The 27353-nt window shown below is 39.8% G+C and overlaps 2 protein-coding genes and 1 long non-coding RNA gene across 7 annotated transcripts; 2 read left to right on the forward strand and 1 right to left on the reverse strand.

Annotated features, from left to right (window-relative positions):
* The first annotated feature begins 526 nt into the window (after window positions 1-526).
* Window positions 527-7640, forward strand: trak1b (trafficking protein, kinesin binding 1b). Of its 2 annotated transcripts, none has more exons than XM_017040921.2 (18): window positions 527-697; window positions 874-1068; window positions 1255-1331; window positions 1784-1900; window positions 2500-2597; window positions 2728-2830; window positions 2913-2991; window positions 3090-3220; window positions 3308-3382; window positions 3490-3627; window positions 4020-4096; window positions 4286-4537; window positions 4978-5261; window positions 5542-5660; window positions 5772-5982; window positions 6079-6184; window positions 6714-6839; window positions 6983-7640. In XM_017040921.2, exons 3-18 carry the CDS (start codon window positions 1281-1283, stop codon window positions 7575-7577), a joined length of 2562 nt encoding a protein of 853 aa, XP_016896410.2. In that variant the 5' UTR covers window positions 527-697; window positions 874-1068; window positions 1255-1280; the 3' UTR covers window positions 7578-7640. The 2 variants fall into 2 exon arrangements, with proteins under 2 accessions (XP_016896410.2, XP_024921133.1); XM_025065365.1 differs by having other exon boundaries at window positions 4981-5261.
* Window positions 7641-10310: 2670 nt separating this feature from the next.
* On the forward strand, window positions 10311-18377 carry LOC112488556 (uncharacterized). Of its 4 annotated transcripts, none has more exons than XR_003052751.1 (6): window positions 10311-10435; window positions 13829-14161; window positions 14872-15073; window positions 15198-15324; window positions 17222-17270; window positions 18324-18377. It is a non-coding gene; the product is annotated as an uncharacterized LOC112488556 (long non-coding RNA). The 4 variants fall into 4 exon arrangements; XR_003052750.1 differs by having other exon boundaries at window positions 13829-14028; XR_003052752.1 differs by having other exon boundaries at window positions 13829-14028; window positions 17222-17348; window positions 18324-18338.
* LOC103394486 (cholecystokinin-like) lies at window positions 13834-15842 on the reverse strand. Its single transcript, XM_008331813.3, has 4 exons — window positions 15739-15842; window positions 15186-15306; window positions 14923-15078; window positions 13834-13985 (listed from the first exon to the last, which is right to left on the reverse strand). Exons 1-4 carry the CDS (start codon window positions 15739-15741, stop codon window positions 13858-13860), a joined length of 408 nt encoding a protein of 135 aa, XP_008330035.1. The 5' UTR covers window positions 15742-15842; the 3' UTR covers window positions 13834-13857.
* Window positions 18378-27353: the final 8976 nt, after the last annotated feature.

Raw genomic sequence — 27353 nt, forward strand, 5'->3', positions numbered from 1 at the left:
TAACATACAGAAAAAAAAACTTAAGCATTGAAGCTTTAGAAAACATAACCCTTTCCCTCCCTGATCTATATTTATACTCTCTGTCATTGCCCCCAATGATAAAAATATCATTTTCTTTGGTGTATTTTCTCGCTCTATTTGCAGTGCTGCCTTGATCTGCCTTCATCTGCCTTTATTGGCTGACAGATGAGAAGCACTTCCTGCAGTGGACAGGATGTGATTTATTCAGCAGCTGGCAGGCAGCATGAAGTGGAGTCAGCAGTGGTAGTGTTTTTGAAGATTGTGCAGGGAGAAAGAAAGAAAGACAGATGTAGGACATCTTTGACACACAAGTTAGCGTAGCTTTGTACGTAAACATCTTTGACACATAAGTTAGCGTAGCTTTGTACGTAAACATAACTCCCCTCCGCTACGTTTCTCCCCAACTCTGCAGGTTTTGGTGTGCAGTCCACTGGTGACCGCCCTGACCTGATAATCCTCTGCAGCTTCACATGGCCCCAGTTTCTCTACAAGAGTGAGAGGTGAGCCAAGCTGGCCTCCCCAGCACCCTCGCTGCCCCCGGCCCCTGACCTGGACCCAGACCCCGATCCTGAGCCGCAGCACCCTAATGAAGAACAGTATGTAAGCGAAGGCGACTACAGCCAGCCTGAAACAAGTCAGGGGGCGCCGGACTGCAGGGACGCAGAGACAATCACAGGTTTGTGTTTGGGCAGGAGGGTCATTTTGGTATCAGACCAATACGGTGAAGTCAATCAACTGTAACGCATATTGCTTGATATTTAAAAACATTCATTTTAAGACATTTTAACCACGCCCAACGTCTGCAGTTCCTCCTTCCTCACTCTGCTCTCCCTGTCCTCTCTGCGATGTCAGATGTGTGCAACAGCACTGATTTGCCAGAGTTCGAGATCATCAGTCTTTTGGAGGAGCAGCTTCCTGTTTACCGTTTGCGGGCCGACACCGTCTACGGCTACGACCACGATGATTGGCTGCACACTCCCCTCGTCGCACCAGGCGCCAGGCTTGACCTGACCACCGAGCAGATCGAAGAAACACTCAAATACTTCTGTAAGTTTGGCAATTCCAGCATTAAATACTGTAAAGAGGAGCAATGTCAACCCTCTCTCTCTCCCTTTTTCTCATAGTGGCATCCCTATAAACAGGGGGTGTCAAACCCATTTTGGTACAGCGTGATCCCGTCAGTTACACGTTATTGTTTCCTCACGCAGCCCTGTGTGTTCTGTGTTCCCGCAGTGCTATGTGCAGACAGAGTGGGCCAGATGACGAAGACGTACAGTGACATCGATGCTGTCACACGTCTGTTGGAGGAGGTAGGAATGCTGCTGTTTGTCCACAATTGTTGTTGACAATGATCCTGAATGCACACATTTGTACTTATCTAAAAGTATCTATCTATCTATCTATCTAGCTAGCTATGTATCTATCTATGTATCTATGTATCTATCTTGTTAGCGAGCTAGCTATGTATCTATCTATCTATCTATCCATTACCTGCTAAATTGTAATTGGAACCTTATTGCTCGTAAGATTGTGGTTGCTTTGTTTTCACATTATACTACATATCAATTATTCAAAAATTCAAAAGGTAGTGCAAAGTATCTGACACTCTGATTCACAAGTAGTTTACAAAATGTGATCTATTCTTTTACTAATGATTTTTTTTTAAATTAGACGTATATATCCGCATTTTCATCAATACCTCAGCTACAAATGCCTGATTTTCTTCTACTTTTTTTTTTTTTTTTTGCTTTCTTACTATTAGAAAGAAAGAGATCTGGAATTGGCTGCAAGGATTGGACAATCTCTGCTCAAAAAGAACCAAACCTTGACTGAGCAGAATGACTACTTGGAGTTACAAGTGGGACAAATCACAGAGGAGGTTTGTCCACGTTCATTATATTAAAAAAGATAGAAAATTGTATTTGTCACATACGCAGAAAAAATGGTAGAGAAAAGAAAAAAAATCATGTTTATAAATTTGAATATACAGTATTATATATATATATATATATAGGATATGTGTGTATATGCAAACTGCATGTTCAATATAGGCAAGTTGTTGTATTACAAATTGACTCAGCATTAAAATACAACCAGAATAAACTAAATGAAGTACAAAAAAAATCAATTAAAAACAACATATAATTGAAATGTTTTAACAATTAAAGGTTCTTTAATGATAGGATTTAAAATAAATTTGTATAAAAACACATGATGTACCCTCAACGTCCTGCAGAGGGTGCTGTAAGTACAATTTGTATATTGTACAATATTTATACTATATTAAAATTCTCATTGTATTATTATTATCATTGTATTAAATATTCTGCAAATTGTGCTTTGCAAGATAGAATAGATTTGATTTTAATATTTTAACGATATATTTAATGAATGTCGTTTTCAGTACATCCTGTCCATACACTTCGACCCCCAGTTGGTTCTGAATTTGATACGACCTCTGACCTCTGACCCCTCCAGGTGGCCCAGCTGCATCATGAGTTGAATTTGAAGGATGAGCTGCTGCAGTTTTACACCAACGCAGCGGAGGAGAGCGAGGAGTTTGGCAGCTCCCCCAGGTTAGCATTTTCCTCTGTTGCGAAACCTCTTTTTAATTAACGATCAAACTGGTTTCACATCAATATAAAACCATCTTTTTTTTTTTTTTTTTATAACGATCTTTTTTTTCTTTTTTTTTTGCTGATAAAGGCATAAACACAGCGTGGACGCCGCATCGGGAAGCTTCATCAGCGAAACAGTCCAGAGGAAACTGAAAGACCTGGAGGAAGAGAACCTGACGCTGCGCTCTGAGGTTTTCCACATATAAAATTCCACCAGTTATGCACGTCATATTCTGAGATATTCTATCATCCGTCCTGCGTGTCCGTTTTCAGGCTCACCATTTAAAATCCGAGACCGAATTGTACGAAGAGAAGGAGCAGCAGCTGGTCAACGACTGTGTGAAGGAGCTGAGTAAGTCCGAAGGCTGCGATCGTTTTGTCGTTTTGACTGCTTCCTTCTCAGAAGTGGCGGTGGGTGAAATAAACTCCCGCCTGCCCGTGTTCTTTCAGGGCTGTCCAGTCTCCAGATTTCCACCATAGCGGAAGAACTGGCTCGGAAGACTGAAGATGCTTCCAGACAGCAGGAGGAGATCACACACCTGCTCTCTCAGATTGTGGATCTGCAAAAAAAGGCCAAATCAGTGAGAAAACATGCGCTCGGGAAAAACTGGGAAATACGTTCTTTTGAGTTCTGACAGACCATTTACACGTTGTACATGTTTGTCCAGTATGCAGTGGAGAATGAAGAACTCTCTCAGCACCTGCTGGCGGCAAAAGATGCCCAGAGGCAGCTCACCGCAGAGGTAGTAGCCCACGTCACCTCCACCGCTAACCGATCTCACCTCTTTTAACCTTTGTAAACATACGAGCTTTTAAATTGAATATTTTATTTTTTCAATTTCTGCAACAGCTGCAGGAGCTGGAAGAAAAGTACTCGGAATGCATCGAGATGCTGCACGAAGCTCAGGAGGAACTGAAAAACCTGAGGAACAAGAACTTCAACGCGGGGACACCTCGTCGCTACCACCCGCTGGGACTGTACCCAATGGTAAAGGAGTGAGTGTGTGAGTGTGTGGGACTGCTAAATTAGGAGTTCCCAACCCCCGGTCCGGGGACCGGTGCTGGTTCGTAGGTCATGGGACACAGTGAAAAGATGTGCTTCAGTTTTACTAATTCACTTCATTTCTAAAAAATCCTGTCATACTCCTTTAATTTTTTCATTCAAAGATAATCTGGTAATGTTTCAAAACAATGGGTCAGACTAAAAAAAAAGAAAAAAAAAGTTTTATTTTGAAAATTTAATGATCCTTCAATGGTGGTGCGGTATTACTGGTCCAGAGTAACGGCTGATACTGACTGGCCGGTCCTTGGTACACCAAAGGTTAGGGACCGCTGTGCTGATTGACCGTCTTGCACACTTCATGGTTATTTGTGTTGCAGGATTCTCTGGCTGCTGAGATTGAAGGGACCATGAGGAAAGAGATGAGTCTGGAAGACCCAGACTGCGAAGAACACAAGTATGGATTAATTACTTCAACGTTCTGTGTAGAAATACACAGAATGTTACCCCGAGTACCTTTCCTCGTCTTGGTTTTTTTATTTTGTAGAGTTTTACCTGTTGTGTAATCATTCGAGCCTCAGCTTCCTGTGAGCTCGGGATTAACTCAGTGATACGAGTGTATGAATGTACCTGTGACTGTCTGCAGACTCCATCGTAAGCGCGTTTTTGAGACGGTGAAGAATGTCAACCAGACGGTCCGCCAGCGTTCCCTGACTCCCACTGGTGCCAACATTCCGGGCTCCAACCAGTCTCTCTCAGCTCGCACTTCGCCTCAGTCCAGTGGCCTGTCAACACCCCGCTCCAGCATGTACGGCGGAGACCTCGGCGTTGACCTCGGCATCACTCTGGACAACCGCACGCAGAGCATCCTGATGGAGACGTCGTCTGATCGTGACAGGTGAAGACGAGAAGTCAAATATACGTCTACTTTTGAGAGAAGAAGTGTCGATAAGATGGTGGTCACAGTGGTTACATCATAATACAGGCCAGGGGTTCTCAACCCCAGGTCCGGGGACCAGTGCCGGTCCGTAGCTAATTTGGTTTCGGAAAAATGTACTTCAGTTTTACTCATTTACTTCATTCCAAAATAATTCAATCATATCCCTTTACTTTCATTCCGACACAAAATAATAATATATAATATAATCATATCCCTTTACTTTCATTCCGACCCTGATACTAACAGAGTAAAGTCTAAAAGTTGTTTTATTTTGAAAAATTATCTTTCAATGACGGCGCGGTATAGTCGGCCGACATGTCCTCGGTACAAAATCCCACAACACAGTATAGTCGGCCGTACAAAATCCCACAACAACGTTTTACTTTGACATCTGACAGCAGCACAGGAGGTGGACAAAAGAAAGGAACCGGTGCAGAGGACCTGAGGCTGGCCCTACGTCGCCTGTCGCTGCGTCGACAGAACAACCTGAGCGAGAGACGCTTCTTCGAGGAGGAGAGGGAGCGGAGACGGGGAGGGCACGGAGGAGGAATGCAGGACGTTTTGAACCACGAGGGTGTGCTGACACCCTCGGAGAGCATCATGTCCCTGGGAAACCTCTACGTGTGGGCCTCACGGGGGCCCTACCTCCCCGACAAACTGCAGATCGTCAAACCACTCGAAGGTAAGGGGGAAAAGGCTTACGCTAATGATACGATCCTATCAAACGATGTCACTTTTGGAGAAAAAAAAACAACAACAAAAAAAACTCTTTACATCACTTCCTAGACTGCCCTCTGCTGGTGATGATTGTGTATAACAATTTTCAGGTTGTTTTTTTTTTACCCCAATTTGAAAAAAATAATTTCTAACCACCAAATGTCTACTTATTCTAAATTTAACGCTAACAAAAGTGCAGGAGATTGAAGAGTTTTTTGCTGATTTCTTTGTCTCTCTTCCTCTAGGTTCTGCCACGCTACATCACTGGCAACAGTTAGCCCAACCTCACCTCGGCGTCATCCTGGATCCTACACCCGGCGTTGTGTCGAAGGGCTATAGACCGCTTGAACTAGAGCTGGAGCAGGTCTGTGTATTTCCTGCTATCTTACCAGGATACATTTAACTCATAAAATACATATAAAAATGTATTTTTATTTGTTCTAATAATTCTAATAAATCCATTGTTTGGACGCAGGTTTATCCATGGGGTAGCTTTGAAGAGGACGAACCGGGCGAGCAGTACTTCCAAAATCTCCCCACGTCCACCTCTACGTCCTCTCCGGCTGTAGCAACCTCCGCCTCGAGCACGGCGGAAAACATCACCAGGCAGCCTCCGCACAGCCTGGCTGCGCTTTCTCCTTCGTCTCCATCGCCATCACCGCACCTCAGCAACACTGACGCTCTGGGTGAGGAGAACGGAACCTTAACGGTACAGTGTTGCTGTGAAACGATGTAGCAGAGCACTGTTAAATCTCTGTGTCTGTTCTTTCCACGTCTGTCAGCTGCGTTCTACCCGGGTAAATGCATGGCCCACACCAGCTCCACCTACACCTTTACTACCTGTAGGATTCTCCACCCAACGGATGAACAGACCCGGGTCACACCAAGGTCAGTATGGAAACATTATTATTATTATTATTATTTATAATATAATGAACATTTATATTAGAATTATATATATATATATTTTTGAATTTTTGAAATTTCCATAGGAAGTCCATATATGGTATATATTTATACAAACATATATACACATACAATGGAACCTCGGTTGTCAAACCCTTCCTCGAACAATTCGGTTCACGAGCAGAACATTTTTAACCCAAAATTGCCAACAATATCGGGCGGGCAGCAAGGGATCACTGAGTGACCACAGTGTGGCGTCAGTCTCGCGCTAGTGTTTCGGATCTAGCTTTACGGTACGGCTTAGCAAAGTCCTCGATTTGTGCCCATCATTAAGAACAAGGAAGCAATGGTTTGTTGCTGTTTACACTATAAGATGTAGACAATAAAATACTAATGAAAAATATATCAAATATTGAGGATAATCTTGATGGAATGTGTTAAGTTTTCTAGGTAGTTTGGTATGTTTCTGATCAAACTGCAGCTGCCTTTCGTTTAACTTTCTTATCCTCAGTCTAAACCCAGTCCTGGCGTCATCCTCCTGTGTGATGACCAGCAGTCTGCTGGGAACTCCGGCCGTGACACCCTGCACTCCTCGGAGGCTCAGTCTCATGCCCTCTGAATCGTCAACTAACCTCAGGTAAGACTCTTACATAGATTTTCTTTTGGCTTTTTTTTTTTACCAGACCTGGAGTCATTTTTCAAAAACGTTTATCCTCATTAAACAAGACATGGTTTTTAAGGAGAATCTGTCTTTGCTCTTAATCTTTTTCTATCATGCAGAGATGCAACACGGACCACCAGCACCTCCCTGGGTTTGGTGCGCCTCCTCCAGGAGAGAGGGATCTCAGCGGCGGTGTATCACCACAGCCAGGGCCTTGAGCATGCTCAGGGCATTGGAGGAGTCCTGTTGAGCACTTCCGTTACCCCGAACCTCGCGCCCAACCCCGACCTCCTGCACCCCACCACCCCTCCCAACTCCCCCACCGGATCCGCGGCCTCGGCTGTCCAAACGTCTGCGGGGTTCGACTTCAAGAGTCCGTCCTACGACAACTTCCTGGCGTCGAAACCCGCCCGCTCTATTCTGAAGGAGGTGACCGGGAGGATGAGCAGAAGGCAGCGAGGGAGGGACTGCGAAAGCCAAACAGATGTGAGTGTCAGCGTGCACAACCTCAACCTCCTGGATAAGGTGAAGCGACTGGGAGTAGCCGGAGCGTCCGGTGGCAGAGCGGTGAGTCCCGGTCCCATGTTGGGGCCTCTGGGCGGGCTGCGTAGATCGGGCTCTCCTTTCGGAACCGATGGGATAAGACGGAACCGGAGTTATCAGACCATGGTCGGTGCCAGTATGGCCATGAAAGCACCGGGTCCGCAGGAGTAACATCAACTCGACTGTTGAGCAGTCACGTGAGGTCTAAACACTGTATAAATGTAAAAAAAAAAAGAAAATCCACTGTATCACTCCGGATTACTCTGTGCAGAAGAAACTGTATTTAACCACGCAAATGTTCATGCCTGAATTATAAGTCAACTTCAAAGACGAGTCACCTGAAATACTTACCTCTGCTGACAAACAGCCATAGAAACAGTTTAGATTTTTTTTTCCCCCTCAACAACTGAATTAAATCTGGATTACCATTTTTATATGTTTAACGCTGTCTCCTTTAGAAATGTTATTATTTTTATTTTGGTCACATTTCACACTCTGTAAAGAATTTCATAATGAAAGATTTTATATACACTATGTTTATTACTGTATTTTAATTTATTCATTTATGGCCAAATATCCCAACATTAATCGTCAATTACATCAACGCGTTCTAATTAGATTATCAGTGACTTTACGATTAAAGCAATGTAATGATCTATATACTGTATATGGACACTAACATCTTTTTTTATATAAATCAGGGGTGTCAAAACTCATTTTCACCGGGGGCCACATCAGCAATACAGTTCCCCTTGAAGGGTTCCCAACCCCCGGTCCGTGGACCAGTACCAGTCCATAGGTAATTTGGTGGGACACAGTGAAAAACTACAAATATTGTTCATTTCTGTGTAATAAAAAGAAAACGTTTCATTTCTCAGGTTAAGAAACTCTGCTGCATGGACTTTACTAAATGCTTTTTAAGCTCCCGCGGGCCACACAAAACGGCTTGGCGGGCCGCATTTGGCCCCCGGGCCTTGAGTTTGACACATGTGATATATAGTAAGTGGTCTTTTTGGTAATTTGGGGAACTGATTCATTTAGGAAGAATTTCCAAAACAAATACAGGGAGTCCTCGGTTTACGACAACCTACGGCGTTTCGTGGTTACGTCGTCATCTCCCAAAACTGCTTTTTTACATGTTAGCCTTAGCAGCGATGCAGCAACACCTTTTCTCTTGCCTTCCTTCCTTACACAATAAATCGATGGAACGCTGGCTGGTCTGTAACAACCAATAGAATCAAACTTTTAAAATATCGTTCAAAATGCCATTATAGGAGTGTGAGATTGCACGATATGTTCAGGAGCTTCAAAAATGTAGCCACAGCTGCTCTTAGATGTTAAGGAAATTGACATATTTAGACAAACATGTCTCAGCTGATAATAAAAGACAAAGAAAAAACGATTAATGTCAATGTTTGCCAATCTTTGGACAATTTCACTTAAGTTTCCTTTATGTTAAAAATATTGTTTATTTTTTTTGTTATGTTTTGGAGTATGAAGCTCTTGGGTTTGTGTTTTGCACTTAGTTATTTCTATGTTGAAAACCTTTTGTTTTTTTTACTACTTTCATTACAATTGTTTCTCTGCACCTTACACTAAGTAGTAATGTACTGAAAAATATTTATTTTGTGTTTATTTTTTTTTATATATTTGTGTTCCTCATCTGAACTGAAGCAGACAATGAAACACACGACATTTATGATACACGAGATCATGTTTTGATGAGATACAGCAACAAACTCGGAAGTGGTTCGCGAATTCAACAAATTGCGTGTTTTCGTTGATTCAAAACTCCACGTCAGGCAACAAGTGGAGAAATTATATATGTCCAATTTCAGATAAATTTGATATCATTTAGCATTTGAATCAGCGAAGCTACATTGCGATGCTGGTCGTCACAAACATGAGGTGCTGTATGACGTGCTGGACACTGACAGGATGGTTGGAACAACATACAGATGAGTTTAAAAATTCCTAAATAAAAACCAAAAATAATCACTCATCCTCAGTTAATTTATTAGAATTCTAAAAGAAATCTAAAAATCAAATCATAGTTGATGGACAGTCGCAGCAGCTCCAACAATCAGATATAAACTCTTTAAGCTTTTTCCTGTTCTTTTTTCATCATTATGCATAAATTCAATTGTTTGGTCAGATTTATGACCACATGTGATGATGTGCATTTGTTTAAATTTGTACTGTATGCATGTGTGTGTATGAATACTGTATATATGTATATATACATCTACCGTTCACATATACTGTACTGCACTTCTGTGCACTGTATATGTGTATGTGTATATTAGTGCGTATGTATGTATATATGTATGTACCTTACACTTTACACGACCAAAGCAGTGTGGTTCTTTTTTTTTATTTGTACATGTACGCATACATTTAAATATGTGCATTTGTCGGCACTTTGCACTTTAACAAAATGACCGCTGCGCTATTTTGTTTTATTTGGATTATAATACTCTTTATCACTCTGCACCTTAATCTTCTTCCCCTGTATTAGTATTATTTCGTTTGTTTTACGTGGCTGGCAAAGGAGTGAAGACGGAAATTAGTTCTGCACTGTAATCTTGTATTTTCACATGTACATGTTAATTAGTATGCATTGTTTCCATTAAACAAATAAAATAAATAAAACAAAAAACCCCAATGAACTATGTTTAAAATGTCATTGATGCAGATATTAAATTTCTGTCTTATTTTCGATTTATCGAGTTATCAAACTGACCAATGAAACAGCTTCGTTATAAAATGTTCATCTTACGTAATAAACACTGCCTTTTTTATCATTATTAGTCATTGAAGTGCATCCAAATTGTGCCCAGTATGTGGCACTGCAACGACCACCCTGTTACATAATGTCACCGGAAGTATGTAAACCGGAAGTTTGGAAAACCGAAAAAGAAGCCACAGGAAGAAGCGTACGCATAAAGTTATATTAAAGTGTAAAACTCTATACAAACTCGAACGAGAAACACAAAAAGAGGGAAACCGATACCACAAATATTCTGAAGGTTCGTGTAAAATTTTCCTACCTTTGCTTTGTTTAACGTCGGAGTGAATAGTAATTGTTATTAATGACCGATAATTTGCATATATAATGTATCGTAAAAAACTCTTCTGTTTGCTAAGTTTCATGATAGCAGCTAGCACACTTTGGGTTGTAGATGCGTAATGTGGAACTTTATGGAACATAAACTGACCTATTTAAAACTGTAGTTTGTGCTGTAAACAATGTTCTAATGAGGCTGACATTTGTTGATAACTTGATTCAAATGAGTTTTTAAGCTTCTCCATTAATAGTCATTTAAAGAAGTACACTCCCCCCCCAATCTTACTTGCAGACTGTCAGGTTTAGGTAGTTTAAGTTTTTTAAACTTATTATTTATTTACTTTGTTCACTTTAACTGTACTCTTACTTGACTGTATGCACTGTAGACATCTTTTAAATTCAATTTCAGATAAAGATTCACAGGGAAAAAAAGCGAGCACAGAGTGCACATAGAGGTATACAGTAGTTGGTGCCTGTCAGCTTAATGTCAACAAGGGAACAAGTGCATAAAAACACTCAGTATTAAATATCTAATGTTGTATCTTTGTGTAGATTACTTTGGCCATTTAAAGAGATGCAGTTTTTTGCCCGTATTTTGCCTTTTTATTATTTCTTTTCTATGTGGAAGGACGTGTTCTTGGTATAAAATGCTTTCCAGTAAGAACTAGGCCCAGTAGGTGGCAGTCATAGGAAAGCCAATAGTCTTATTTGTCCATTTGTTGTATTTAGTGCAGCCCTGGATATCAGTGGAAGACAATATTATTTTATAAACCTTTTCCTCCTTCCTGTTTTATTTATTAGTGTCTTTCACTGTTTTCACTGGATCTTTAGTTTGAACCTATTGACGCTGGAATGCACTAAATGTGCACAACGTGAATGCAACTGCAACCCAGATTGTTTGCGCAGAAATATTTTAAGAATAAATACAAAACATCTGATTTCCAAATGGAGTTTAAAAAAATGTAAACTAAACTTTCTTCAACATGCCAAGGTTATTTCCTCTGAGATGCTCTACGTGTAGAGCAAAAATAAGTTAATGTATGATCTACTGTATTTAAATGTGTGTCCACTAGCTGAATGGATCAATGGCTACAAGTTCCTTACAATTTTTCTTTTCTGTTTGCCTCCATAAACCTTCCATCCTGCAGCATCAGTTTCCAAGATTAGTTGGTGTTTTGTCAAATTAATATGCAAATGAGTACAAACCAAAACCATTCCAGCCTGTGGAGAAGTTTTGCTTCTTCCAAAGTGCAGTTTCACTTTATGGAAATGAGACTGAGAAGGACTTATATTGCCAAAACAAATTTTAAATGTTCACTCTTTAAATAATTGAATCTAAATAATGTACCTGTATAAATGAGGGATTTTATAGATCGGTATTAACATGAAATGCATTTAATTTCCCTCTACTATGTATTACCTGCTGTCACAGCCACTAGTCCTTGACTTATTGAAACTTTTCTCACCTATCTTCCCCATCATGTCTTTGATATAACAATAGGAACATTTTCCTTTTGACTTGATCCCTGCCTTCAGCCCAGACACTCAAACGACCTCAATTTGAAAACCCAATTTTACTTTGATATCGTTCTATTGGGTAAATGGTTTGTACGCGTTGTACCGTATGGGTGTTGCCTGTCAAGGATAGATCTGCTTTTTAGTCAGGCAAATTTCAAGAAATCTTTCATTTTTTAACTCAAAATCATATAAATACTTTCAAAATATGTTAGCGTAATAATACAGCATTAAAATATACAGTGGTTAATGGATAGATAGATGGATGGATGGATGGATGCATGGATGGATGGATAGATAGAACTTTATTAATCCCTTGGGTGTTCCCTTTAGGAACAATGACACGTGTGCAGTGGTGTGTTGCAAACGGCTGCTTATATCTCTATCGGTTGATAGCTGTATCGAAAATTAAGTGTTTGGACAATATTGGCATATTGGATATCGTCAAACGGTTAATAACGGACATCACTTATCGTGACCCTAAGGTTAAAAAGCAGTCTGTCTTTCACAGTCGACATAGTCATTATAGTTGTTATCACAACATCTGACATAGTCGTTATAGTTGTTATCACAACATCTAGTGATGAAAACACATTTTTGTGATGAGGTTAGTAGTGACTAGGTGTTGGGGTCAACACCGATTACCACGGGTTGGTTTTTCAGATCGCTCTAGGTAATGAAACCATCTGAACATTTCTTTTTCTAAAAGGCTAGATCAGGCAAGTTTTTTAATCTCCGCACGCAGGCTGTCCGTCATTTCTCCATCATTTGACATTAAAGGTTGAGATGGTCCACACTTGTGGAGGCAGGCTGCTGCTTCATCATTCACAGTGATGTGAAAACTGTTTGACAGTGTCGTTGAAAAGTCTTTTGATTAAACCCCGCGACAGCATCTCTTTCATTTAGTCTCTGAAAGTTTTTACTTTTTCCAGTTTAATTAGGCGGAAAAAAAAAAATCTAAATATTTGCCAGTGAAAAACGGGGCGGAAATATGAACTATTTTACCCATGATGGAATCTTATCCTTGAATATTACAATACTCAAATACTCAATAGTAAATTTGAATGACTCTCCAAATTGCTCATGCTACAGTTTTTTTTGTCTTTTTTTTTTTTTTTTCTCGTTTTGGGGTTTTTTTTTTCAGTTTTTTAGGTCATTTTTCGAGTAGCTTTGTGTTGACTGTGGTAGGAAAAGTTTGAATGAACCAGTTCTGTATTGTACCATGTACTATATGAGCATCACCAATACATTTTCTCAAGTCTTAATGTTATTTTTATTGACCTCATAATTTCACTAATATTTTTGTTTTTGCATATTTCAAATGTTTAACTTCATTTCAAAAGTAAAAGGACGTTTGACGATAGCCTTTATTTTGAAAGGACATACTGTACGACGTTTGTCATATAAAGTATGTCCTTTCAAAATAAATGCATGAATTAGGGATTGTGAAATGTTGTGTGTTTTATATATAAAAGAAAAATACACAACAACATACGACGCTATTTCATGTTAGCATTTAGCATTTAGCTACTAGAGTGATCCCGCATTGAAGGAATGGATTTGCAGACGGGTGTTATTTTCAATTTTTAATCAATCAATCAATCAATAGACTTGGAAACATTTCTGTCCTTTTTCAGCTGAAAATGATAAAGAAAACCAGAGAAAACCAGAAACCTACAAAACACAGACAGTGAAAGAATTTTTTTTTTTCCCCCAACATTTGGCATGTGAATATTGCATCATTACAGTTTTACAAACAAATGTACAACAATGCATCTCGTATATGCGACAGCGAAGAGTCATCATCTGCATTTTTTTTTCTTCTCTTCTCTTCTCCTAGATGGCCTTCTCTTTTTTATTTATTTTTTTTTATGAGGAGTACTCGTACTCCTCTGCACTGCGGCGGCCAAAATCTATCCAGCCCATGTAGTCTCTGTCTGCTATTCGATGGTTGGCGCTGCCCCTGCTGTTGGCTGTGGAATTTCTGCGCACAGAAGCTGGGGAGGAAAAAAAAGTTGCCGAGATTGAGAAGTGATAGAGGTGTGTGTGTGCTATTTTACACTCACACTGCAGTGAACTCAAACACACACACACACTTATTTCCCTGATGGGTAGAGAAGATGCCGAAAGATCACACCGCCTACACTGAGACGTGCAAGTGAGCAGTGAGCGCGTGAGTTTTTGAAGTTTGTTTTTTTTTTTTAACCGAAACACACATACACCCACAACCTACGCACTTTATGGATTTTACTGTCTGATAGAAAACATGCTTATTTTTTAATTTTTCCTTCTCTGAGAGACTTAAACTTCACGATTGCCCATGCGAAACAGATATGTTGAAATATATTCAATTTTACAAACGAGGAAATATAAATAAATATATTAAATATATTTTGGAAATATACTTAGGAATTTTTTTTTTTCCTTTTATATGCTGGATATAATTGAGGAATATTATCACCAATATCAGTGTGTGTACTTTTGTACATATTCTTAAGCTAGATAGATCGATATTTAATAATGTGAATTGTTTACTCCAAATTGTATTTTTTTTTTTATTGACCACAGCGCTGCTGAGGTTTTGTTCGTGAAGATAAAATAAAGTGACTGGAATTGAGACATTGCAGGAAATACGGATGTCAGATTGTGCCAAGAGGATGACCGGAAGGCGTACACACTAAAACGTGCCTTTTTCTGACCACAAAAGCTTTTTCAGAGCCGCTAATTCATTTTTACAAAGCTGGCTCTGAACTGATGCCAGTAATCAGCAAAGAACAGAACCATAAAGAGCTTTTTGTCTCTGCAAATGGATTTTTCTTGTAAATATTATTGTTGTTTTTTTGTTTTTTTTTCATAATCCGCAACTACTCCTTAACCCATTAGGTCCTTCCAGAGTTTGTAAGGATAAGCATTTTCGGACAAAGGGACGCCCACCTTTCCTGGAGGAAATGAGCCTCGCTAGTAGCTCGCTGAGGTTGGCCCGCGTGTCTTCGTCGCCCTCGGCCGCGGGAAGAGCTTTCAGATGGGGGATAGAGTGACTTTGTTGGAGTTGGTGTGCTCCTAGAGCGTGGGTGTCAGCGTCAAGGTGAGCTGTTTTCACACAAACGCAGACACAAACATGTACGCGTGTCATTAGTGAATGTATTCACTATAGGCTTGTGTTTGCCTTTTTTTTTCTCTCTTTTTTTTTACTGTACCTTCATACGCAGATGAGCTGGAGTGTTGCCCCTCACCCAGAGGCTGAGAGGAGTACGGTAACCCCAAGCAGCTTCTGCACAGGACTACCAGCAGGACACACACACACAGACCCCCGGTCATCTGAAAACCAAAATACAGGTAACAGAGAGAGAGGTAGAGAGAGAGAGAGAGAGAGAGACAGAGACAGTGAGGTCAACAGATAAAATTCTGAACCGACTCCGTCGCAAAAATGATTTTCCTTCAGCGCTAAAAATCAAAGCAGCAGATACAAAAATACGTGCAGGGCTGCAGAATAACTTGCATTCTCAAAACCAACCAACAATCAGCAGGTGAAACTAGACATAGTGTCAATATACGTAGGAAAAAAATCGGACTTTCAATTTTTTGATTCAGGAAAAAAATTCCAAAAAAAATCCAAAATCAATAACATTACGCATTATTTAGTTAATATTAATTTTAAAATTAATTTAAAAAAATAGAAGCAAAACTATCAAAATACACTTTTTTTTTAAAATTTCTTAATACTTTCTTATAGTAAAAGAAATGTCTTACCATGAAAAAGGAGGTTTCGTCTACTCAGGAGAGGGTGAGAGTGAAGAGAGAACTGAGTGTTGAGTGGGAAGGATGTCTCTTTTATACCCTGCTCTGCACGCGTGTGCGCGCGCGCGCGTCTGTTTATGGGTGCGTGCATGTGCGTAGGGCATTTCAACAATTCAACTGTGTTTGTTTTTTTTACTTTTACTGCTTATTTGTTGAGTAATAAAATTCATTAGCATTTAGCTGCGGGTCCAAAGGGTATTGTTTTAATTTTTTCCTCACCTCCGTCAACCAAAAAAATAAATATTCTCGCACATCCCTCACAGGAGTGCAGAAAACTGGCCATTTCAGATCGATAGGCAATAAAGTCGACCTTCTTGGAAATAAGTCATGACCGTTCGGAAATAAAGATGTCACGCGCGCCTCCCTTCTCTTTCTCCCTTAACATTTATATTAGCTACAGAATAGAATCTACCTACATTTGCTTCAATTTTTAGTATATCACGAATTTCTATCTATTACAACCACACCTTTAATTAGGACACCAAATACTGATACTTTTATATTTTTTATTACTTTCATTAATAACAGTATAAAATGTGACATTAATATAGTATTAAATGTCAACGTCCAAACCAACATTAGAAGCTAGTTCTTCCAGAGAACAGATTGTTAGGTAAAAAAAAAAGAAGCTCTACCCCTTATATTATACTCTGTCATACCCTAGTGACCACAAGAGGGCACACTTGGGTTCCAAACTCATTTTGTTTCAATCATAACCCCCATAACCTAATTGACTATAATTAACAATAAGTGCCTTTTTGATGATAATGAAATATACTGTAAATAAATATATAATAATTCTCCAAAGAAAGAATTATTTATTGACTTAATTTAGACAGAATCCAGTCATTTCCCTTTCAAGTTAACCGGTCAATTTTTCAAAATAAAACGTCTTTCAGACAAAGTATGTTTTCTTTTGAAAATGTAAATCCAATCCTTTAACAATCTTGTAATGATCCTTTAGAGATCGGCACAACAGTACCAGTATCTGTGGTTCCGGCCAGTACCTGCTAAGCAGTTCTTGGAACAAAAAAAAAAAGTTGGGGATCGGTGTTCTAAAGCAGCGGTCCCCAACCTTTTTTTAAACAGCAAAATCATCGCCATATTGGCCTACAATCGAATAATTACACAAAGAAATAAAACAAAATAGAACAAAAAGTTCTGTGCTTCTGCATACAATTTAGTTGCCCTCCTGTCGTGACACTGTTGGGCCGTGTGCTGTCACTGATGTTTTAGTACTTCCTTATATTTCCCATAATTCTGCCAGGGTTCATTTCAACATTTCTATCTGCCAGATGAACTCCGGGGCCGCCAGTCCCAGCTGTCACTCACGAGCGACGACTTCTTCTCCAATCACAACAACTCACTCAGATTTATACTTTCATATTTCCTGCTATTTTTACTCCGGGAGTCTTGCTGTGTTTCTCACTTGTAGGTGCCGCAGCGTCTTCTCCAGGCACCATCAGAAGACACGAGTGTGGGAGGTGAGGCCACGGCCGTTCAAATTAGAATTAATTAACCGTGTGGTGTGGGAGGCAGCGTGTGTGCGAAATGTTCCTCAGGTTTGTACGTGAAGTACATCGACTTTGCGTGATTTTGCACATGTGTAACTGATACTGTGTGTCTGGAGGCGACCGGTTGAACGGATCATTTTCATCTTCCAGTGTAGGCGGATAATCTGTGTCCTGTTAGCCTAGAGTTTCCGTAAGCACACGTCTGGAGCAAAAAAAAAAGTTTCGTTTAGGTCAGGGGTGTCAAACTCATTTTGGTTCAGTGGGCCACATACGGCCTGATTAGATGTCAAGTGGGCCGGCCAGATTGAACAACCTAGCGGGCTGTTTTTTGGCCCACGGGCCCTATGTTTGACACCCCCGGTGTGAAGCATCTGTCATTAAAAATGTCATTAGGTCTAATCTTCAAGTACTTAAGTACAAGCTGTTTAATATTTGATGATATTTTGATCACGCAATACGATTACTCGATCTCTATGCTTTAGGTCAGTGTTTCCCAAACTTTTTTTTCTGGGGACGCGTATTTTAAAAGTCACGAACTTTCGCGACCCAATATTAGATATTATTCATGAACTTCTTGGAAACGTGATGCGAGACGACCCCCCCCCCCCCAAAAAAAAAATCTCTTGCGTCCAACTTGAGGGTCGCGACCCAGTCTTTGGGAAACAATGCTTTAGAGCAGGGATGTCAAACTCATTTTGGTTCATAACCGCACCAGTAAAATCATAACATAATTATCTATAAATGACAATAATAAGTCCCATGTTTTCTTGCTTTGTTTTCATGCAAATAAATTAACATTGATTAGAAAATCTTCATATTTAATGAAATATAATTTGACAAAACATCACGTACGTGAAGTGTTTGTGCATTTTCTAACTTTAGAAATTCATCAAGCGGGCCAGATTGAACCCCCCCAGCGGGCCGGTTTTGGCCCTCGAGCCTTATATTTGACACCCATGATTTAGAATGTTTGTTACACTATTTGATATTAAATGTTAATAATGTTTTTTTTATCTCTCTAAGGTGACGAGGAAAACGTCTGAAGATGTGACCAGAACGAACTGGACATAAAAAGGCAGGACTATAAATCAATAGAAATGTTTTTATTTGTCTAATACAACTTAAGGAATTATTAATATGGGGAAAATGTGCAGGAAGAATACGCAAAAGTGTAACTAAAAATGTGGCTTCATTGAGTTGGTGGATTTTTCGGCTGCTGCGAATCCCGAAGGTTGCCCTGTACGACGTGTTGATAGTTGCTCCTTATCCCAGTTAGAGCTCAGTGAGAGCAGTGACCGACAACAGCTCTAATTTGACCAGAGCTCGTAATGTCCTCAGTAATCGCGTTGCTGAAGCGCAGGAAGATGACGATGACGATGCGGTCGTCGTTGGTGGTTGGTTGATGGTTTCGATTTGCAGCTTTACCAAGCATTAGCGCGTTCCCTGTCGTTTACTGAACTAATAGCTAACCTCACTGCACCACTTTAGCCCCCGTTATTATTTAGAAACGGCACAAAAAGAAAACAACACGGAGGCCCTGCAAGGTTATATTCTTGGCTCTTTAACATTTATTTTTATATATAAATATTAACGGTTTTAAAGCAGGATTCTTTTTTTTTTTTTTTTCGTATTCAAACACTGTAGCTACGTTTGTAACAAAACGCTTTTGGAGAGCGGTATTTTATCCACCGTTTCGAGAGAAGAACTAATACTGTAGTCATTGTACACTGCTGATTCAAACGGATGATAGGGAAAGTGTTCCATGGAAGGGGACACGCTGATATTACTCTGCCAGTCAGTTGAGAACCAAAACACTGAGGGCATTTGCTAAAGTATGCATAGTTAACAAACACACTAAATAATGCATCCATGGATTAATGCAAATTTAATTCGTCTCAGCCGTGATGTCTCACAGGTTTCTCTCTCTCTTACACTCAAACACACAGACGCACAAGCACAAACAGACATAACGATATAAGAGATGACACTGAACATGGGTGTGTTTCTATCCATCCATCCATCATCCATCATCCATCCATCCATCATCCATCCATCATCCATCTATCCATCATCCATCCATCCATCCATCATCAATCTATCCTTCATCCTTCCTTCCATCCATCATCATCCATCCACCCACCCAGAGTAGCAGTGAAATGGTGCGGCCTGGTTATCAGAACACAGAAATATATTTTAAAAAAACGACTAATTTAAATGTACCACAACAGAGTATTTAATAGTTCTACTTCTTCGTCTTGTGAAACAACCACTTCAGCATCAATGTAGGTTTGTGAAACAACCACTTCAGCATCAATGTTAATTACTCAGACATCAGGGGAATCAACTAAACTTCATCTGAAATATCATAAAATATTCTTTGTTTACATCTCCGTTGGACGAGTTCAGCTCTTTTTTATTTATTTTTTCCTCATATCTTCGTGAACCCCGTATTAAACTCGGTTAAAGCTCGGCTTTAATTGGCCTCTGTGGGGCAACGGTCGGATAACTTTTTTCCCACTGTGGGATTAGACGCTCGCTTAAAAAAAAAGAAAGCAAAAATGACACATCCACGAAAGCTGGGCTGAAAGTCTCCCACGAGCAGCGGGTGGGTGTTCAGGCAGGGCTTCTGCATTATCATTGAACAGCTTGTTCAGAAGTGGAACATCTTTGTAGAAGAAGAAGAAAATGTTGCTAATTATTTAATATATGATTACATGCAATTAAGAAAAAAAAGTTTTTTTTTGTCCTTCGGTTTACACTTGGCACAGGTTAGACTAGTGGTTGGTGGTCTTGCCTTATAGCGAGAAGGTCACTGGTTTGTTTATGGTCACTACTACTACTCCAACAATCGTGAATAGAATTACTATTATTACTAATATTTACTAATACTTTTTTTTTTTTTTCAACCGATCGTTCGCCGTTTTGAGAAATTGATCAGTGGATTCTCCCCTGCTGCTGAGCTGCTCCTGAACCCTCCATTATGTGAGCAGCTTTCCTCCCCTGTGTCATGCTGTGCCCAGCAGAAGGCTTGTGCGATCAGGAACGTTGCGTACTGTACTTTCTATAAGAATATCTCTGTTTACCTTTTTAAGGTCACAAGCTGCTGGTCCAAATGTTTGTTGTTTTTTTTAATTTAGCAGCTATTTCTTCAGCTAAGATAAAAATTCAATATGAAAAAAAAAAAAAATTGATGACGCAGATTTTAAATTTTAATGCATTTTAACATGGGCAGAATGACATGCACTGTGATGTATATTAAATAGGGTTGTCCAATAATATCGGCCGACCGATATTACTGGCCCGATATTAGCATATTTTGTAATATCTGCAAGAATCGTTATCGTTTTTTCTTCCGATATTGAAAAACCGATAACGCAATGCCTGGGTTTCGCGAAATGATGGGGGCGCGGGTGAAAAACTTCTGTCCACTAGGGGCATGGCTTTAACCCATCACCTTAGTGAGCAGGCGGCACTTAACTTCCTTTACCACCAGGCCACCACTACCTCTTCTATATATCTATATATCGGTTTCAGTTTATATCAGAATCGGAAATTAAGTGTTCGGACGATATCGGCAAAAAGCTAATATTCGACATCTCTAATAATAAATAACCCAACCAGCCATCAATGCGTTACTTATCTACACAGTCGATACACGTCATTTTGTGTTTCAAGAAGCATCTGCATCCATTTGAAGCCTGTATTAAACTCTATTTACACTCCTTAACACTAGGTGGCGATGGGGGGGAAAAAAAAAAGGTTGGGGACTGCTGCTGTACTGTAATTAATAATCAAGCCTTAGTTTAATCATGTCAGCACAACATTGCCACTACACACACACACACACACACCCACACATCTGAGTGTGTCCCAACAAAACTTCACTCTTTCACCGGTCACCGATGAATTGCAACATGTAGATGTGCTGACGTCAGTGTGTGGAGGCGGTGCAGCGGCAGCGGCAACGGTGACACTTAAATCCCAATTAATTCAGCTACGAGTGGGATATGAACAAGACACCTGGACCCTTAGCTGCACACAGAGAAGAATGAGACCCCCGTATCCACACACACACTCAAATACAGAAAATTAATTAAGAAATATCACAAAACTTGCTGCATGCCTCGGAACAACACTGATTTCACACTCTGTATGATCAGATTTCTCTCCACCAGCTCCGAATGCTTAGGAGATGTAGGAGAGAGGAGGGGAAGAGATGAGATGAGGGGATGAAAGAAAAGAAGTTATGAGAAGAGAGGAAGGAAGAAGAGAGGGGAAGAGAATACGAGATGAGAAAACCGCAGATGTGGAGTGGCTAGAAGAGGAGAGGGGGGACAAAAAGGGGGGGGGACGAGAGGAGAGGAGAAAATAGGAAAAGAGAGGCGAGGAACGGAGAAACCGCGACTGTATGGGAAAGCAGGGAGTGATTTTTTTTTTCTTTTTTTGTCTTTCCTTTCATTGTCACTTTGTAATTAACTTGCTCATCGGAAACATAAGCTCTGCTGGTCTAGCGCCACCTGTGGATCGATCTCTGGTATTGATTAGTGCTAATGAAAACATTGTTTGACATCACGGCTAACTCTGTTGTGAATCTCAGCGTCTTGCAGATGCGAAGATGCTGGGAGTGACCACCAGAGGGTAGAAGGTGGGGCCGTTTGGAGATAAAGTTAGAGATTAGGGATATTAACTTTTTGCCGATATGTCGATGTTGTCCAAACACTTAATTGTTTATTCCGATATCTACCGATACCGATACTATATGCAACCGTTGGCCCCAGGAACTGAGGTAAACGTCTCAAGACCCTACATAAAATTCTAGCATATTTGCCAAAATCCAGGCATTGCATTATGGGGCTTTCATTATCCAAGGAAAAAAAACGAAAACGATTCTTAGATATTACTTAATTATGATATTATCGGACATCCCTGATTGAGATGGTTTGGACATATTGGTGAATCAGTGAAAGCCATGTTATATTTTGACAACTGGAGTCAGGGTTATTTTTGTATTGGACGTTGATAACTGATGTGGCCCCCTAGTGGAATGACAAAGTAACTGCGATCCGTGTGCACATCGTCTTCTATATTCGCGTTTCAATCACGACATATCTGGTCACTAGTCAACACTGCAGTGACCGTCCGGCTTTTCTCCATCTGTGACTGCTGTGGTGATTAGAGTTGCCCTCGTTGGAGAGCGCGTGATGGCTCGAAGATTGCTTAATTGCTTCACGCTTCCCTCTGCATCCTGTCAGCTGTTTACTTAGCCCTTCAGCAGTGTCAGGGTTAATGGTCTGGTTTAGCGTATCATCGTCTTTTTAAAGGACCCTCACACTGAGAAGTGTTTAAGACGGCGAGAGAAATGAAAATTACAGCCTGCCAAATTACGATTACCCCAATTGACATCGGAATGACAAAAATGACATTTTCAACATGATGATAGGCCATTTTAAAAAAAATATATATATATAGAAGGTTTATTCTCACTTCCATTACATGAAATTGCCCACTTCATATATTTAAATAATTAATATTTATAAAACTAGTACAAGGTCACGGATTCACAGAAAAGTAGTTGAGATGAATTTTCACATATGCCGTAATACTACAAATAATACGGTAGAACCTCGGTTTTTTCGAACCTAATTTGTTCCTGAAGGCCGTTCGTGAACCAAATCGATCGAAAACTGAAACGATTTTCCCCATAGGAATCAACGTAAAAATGATTCAAAATCGGTTCCTGGACCAATGAAAAAAAAACTGATCTAACAAAAAAGTGTTGAGCAGTCATGATTGCGCAACGTTCGCCTCGCTTTCTCGCTAATTATCGTCTCCGAAATACCGTCGTCGGCCAACTGCTTTTTGTTGATCCAAATCACTGGCAACTTTTTCTTTTCTTCTAATGTGTGAGATCTTTGCTTGATAATCACAGTCACTCTTTTTGGCAACCTTAGCTTCTTTTTATTGCTGCCTTGTTCTTAATGATGGTACAAATCGCCGACTTTGCTAAGCCGTACCGTAAAGCCAGATCTACGATCTTTATACAAATATCAATCGCTGCAACGTTTTCGTTGTCAATGTTTATCAACGGGCTGTTAGAAGAAGAGCATTTCGCACATTGCAAACCGAAGTTATCGTGACTGTTACATTACACCCTCAGTAGTGAGAAGCAGCTCCTGGGCATGAGGCAGTCCCTGCACATGGGTCCCTGCGTTGGCATCATAAATTATCCGATGCTCAGGCCTGATTCTTTGTCCGGTGGTGTGTAGCCCGTGCCGTGTACCTCAGGTTGCTCTGAGCCCTCTGCTGACTACATTCAATTTGTGTGAATATTTTTGCAACCAATTGAGTTAATAAGGACTCGCTGAATGACGGCACATTCCTGGACCCAGAGCAATTAAAACGCTGTTGATGAAGAGGGGGACTGGAGACGCACACACACAGAGAGGAGGAAGGCTCGTCATTCAAGAGTGTTTGGTACAATGATGTGAATTTAAATCATCATTGCAAGCACAAAAAAAAAAAAAATTCAATATACAATATGCATTTGGGTTACGTCCAGGTCGACTTATGTCCCCGACTTCGGACACTGACGTCAACTGTAGCTTCAAACCTGTGCAATTTGTAGGGAAGCCTCCGCTGGTTTGGTCTCTTCACTGAATTATAAATAATCTTGTAGTGTCTCACCCCTGACAGAGGGGGGAGTGAGGATGACTGACTCTCACTGGGCACTCACAGGAATTACAGGGATGAAGTATCGTGTTACAGCTTTACTTTTGCTTTTGCACGCGAGTTGTTTCGTAACGGAAAGGAAAATTAAAAGTACTTAGTTTAAGTATCATGAACGACGTCAAGGCTGTATTACAGATTACATTTGAAATCAGTTATACGTAATTGTTACGGATGTCCGATATTAACTTTTTGCCGATATCCCGATATGTCCAAACGTTTGATTTCCGATTCCGATATCAACCGATACAGGCCTGGTAATATTTATTTATATTTATTTATCAGTACAAACCACTGTATGAGTATGTGATGAATTAAATGAGCTGCAACGCTGCCATCTAGTGACATTCACTTTAATATACAGCCGTTTATCCCCAAAACTATTTTTAGGGCACGCATCATTTGGCGAAACCCAGGCATTGCGTTATTGGGTTTTCATTATCGGAGGTAAAACCGATAGCGATTCTTACAGATATTACATAATATGCTAATATCGAGCAATAATATCGATCGGCCCGATATTTTATATAATCATCATATAATCAGTCATTTAGAAAATTTGATTTTTACTTTCTTTATTCATTGTTTTGTTAAGTCTTGTTAATCTTCTCTTGAAGAGATTTTATTTTATTTTCGATCGATCCTGCCTTAGTGATTTTATTTTATTTTCGATCGATCCTGTGAGTAAAGACATTAACGTATCTCCAGAACTCTTTTTTTTTTTTTTCCACGGCAACAAAAGAACAAATCCATTAGACAAACCGATCATTAATTATTAAACAAATGTCCTAATCTTTATTCTCACTCTTGAACACACACAGCATACACTGTGTGTGTGTGCAGCGTGCTTATCTCTAACACAGGAAGGAATTGGCTAATAAAAGAAGATGAACAACAATCATTAGCTGTCATTATTGGGAACCATTACACTGATATACAGTAAACCTGACTCTCAGATCCTCCATGGATCTCTGCAGATCAATGAGTTTCACTCTGAGGTGACATGTGGACCACGCAACGCTGTACGAGTAACGACACCAGTATGTTAGCGATATATATATATATATTTTTAAATGAACATTTGTCTTAGTTAGTTCAATTCATTACTTTAGTACGAATATTTCTCTCCAAACAGAGGTGGTTATGAGAAGCTCTCTCTCTCTTTCTGTCTCTCATATATTTATATATGTACATATATACACATATATGTATATTTAAGGGATGTCCGATAATACCTACCGACCAATACTATCGGCCCGACATTAGGGATAATGTATATATTAGGGATAATGTCCGATAATATCTACCGACCAATACTATCGGCCCGACATTAGCATATTATGTAATATCTGTAGGATTCGTTATCGTTTTTTCTTTCGATAATAAACAAAGCAACCATCGATTGCAAACGCGCTTATATCAATTTCTGGACGAAAATCCACATTTTTAAAGCCAAAACTTTCATATGTATAACTATTTCATAATGTCTTTTAGTTTATTTTTTGCTATATTTCGAGATATAGGGAACATTTGGTGAGATTGGATTAAAAAAAAATCTGCGATGTACATGGGGAGTTAAAGGAGAACTGCGATATAGAGAGGGAACACTGTATACATATATATGTATATTAGATAAAATATATAGATGACATATTTACCTTAGTATGTAACATATTATGTAATTTTGTATTGTTATCTAGTATTCTAATTGGACATGGACAATAACATACTGTACTTTTTTTGTAAGTTTTGTTTATTTCTTTTCTAGAAAAATATATGTCTATATATGTGTGTATGAAACATATTTACAAATTTGGTATGGCGTTATTAGGTTTTTTTATTTTTTTTATTGTGGTTATTGTATTGATTGATCATTTTCCATGCCATCTATTGGGGAAACATGGGTATTGCAGGGAAAAAGGCAGAAGTATAATGAAAATATAAATAAATTCTATAATTCGGAAAAGTTTGGCGGTCTGCATTACAAAACTGAACGGGCCACATCCGGCCCCCGGGCCTTAGTTTTTCCCATGCCTGTTCTAGATTGTCTACTGAATATAAGAACCGGTTCTAACAGTTTGTCGGAGCCGAGTTTCTCTATGTTATTGTCGAACATAAATGTGAGCGTCGTCACTGTAGAATAAAAATAAACATCGATCGCAGGTTAGCTGTGGATTAGTCGTGATTAATCGTAATCTTATTGTCTCAGTGCCCCCCCCCACCCCCCTGTCCCCACTTTTTGTCCACTTGTCAACCAGTTTTTTTAAACATCTGAATGATTAAGTTAGCAGTGGATTTAATCAGTTTACGACACACAGCTCATCTCTGCCTCTTACTCTCACAGGATGCATTATTCATCAGCCATTAGTGGAGTTGGCAGCTGCTAGCTTAGTGAGAGCCCATAGATGTAATGTGATGTGTATTTGGCGACTATCGCAGGCAAGCGAGCCCAAGCGCACTTCCTGGACTGTAAAATAAAATGATATAATTTGTAACTGTACTTTTTTTAAATTATTATTATTATTATTTTTATACAGACGGAGCCTCCATTGTTTGGTTCTACCACCAACAGCGGTTCCAGGTGCACGAGAGAGACGAGCAGAAGAAGAACCAGCTGCTGACAAACACTGGGAATTCATTAAGAAGATTCCAGAAGCCTGGGGGGAGAACACCACACAAGCTGCGTGTTCAGATGAGCCTCAGGCTGTGTACATCTATGTGTAATAAGCTGATGGCTTCATGTATCTGTCACTGTACGTGTGTGTGCTCACATTTAATATCCGTCTCTCCTGAGGTCATGGCTCTGTGATTCTGGTAATACTTTTATTCTTTCTTTCATGTCAACTGTTGTTATTATTATTTCAGTCTCATTCCTACACCTGCAGTCCCCAACAGAACCATAGAACAAAGTCATTCAAGTAAATAACAAATCATGCACTGCCGTCCTTTCTGTCTGTTAAACCCCCCTTTGTCTTCTGTTCACGTCCAAAGATTGCAATTGAATGTCCATTTTTGACGTCCCCTTTGTTCATCTGTTTCCATCTGTCTCCTGGGGAACTTGTGTTTCCCTCTTCTTCAGTCAGATCTGATTTGTCATCTTCATCAACCTGGTCTCCTGCTCCAAGGCCCTCTTCCTCCTGCAGGAACTCCTCCTCCTCCTCCTCGTCTTCAATATGTAAATATCAAAATCTATAAACATATATAGAAATATAAGAATATAGAAACAGTGGTAAACATCCTCCTGCACTAATAGACCCTTGGCTTTAATCAAATGCAATATTGAAAAGAAAAGGTTTTAACCTTGCATTTTAAGGCATTTCTGTGACT

This window comes from Cynoglossus semilaevis, chromosome 18 (genome assembly GCF_000523025.1).
Source record: "Cynoglossus semilaevis isolate Cse_v1.0 chromosome 18, Cse_v1.0, whole genome shotgun sequence".
Taxonomy (NCBI): domain Eukaryota; kingdom Metazoa; phylum Chordata; class Actinopteri; order Pleuronectiformes; family Cynoglossidae; genus Cynoglossus; species Cynoglossus semilaevis.

Bases quoted from the DNA above. Each gene is read 5' to 3' on its own strand.
- trak1b (XM_017040921.2), top strand. From the start codon at position 1,281: ATGACGAAGACGTACAGTGACATCGATGCTGTCACACGTCTGTTGGAG. The intron at 3,628-4,019 runs GTAAAGGAGTGA...TTTGTGTTGCAG, and splicing joins CGCTGGGACTGTACCCAATG to GATTCTCTGGCTGCTGAGAT. The intron at 5,661-5,771 runs GTCTGTGTATTT...GTTTGGACGCAG, and splicing joins TTGAACTAGAGCTGGAGCAG to GTTTATCCATGGGGTAGCTT.
- LOC103394486 (XM_008331813.3), bottom strand. The intron at 15,079-15,185 runs GTACAGTAAAAA...GTGTGAAAACAG, and splicing joins CAGCTCATCTGCGTATGAAG to CTCACCTTGACGCTGACACC. The intron at 13,986-14,922 runs GTGGGCGTCCCT...TTTCCTCCCCAG, and splicing joins GCTCATTTCCTCCAGGAAAG to CTTCTGTGCGCAGAAATTCC.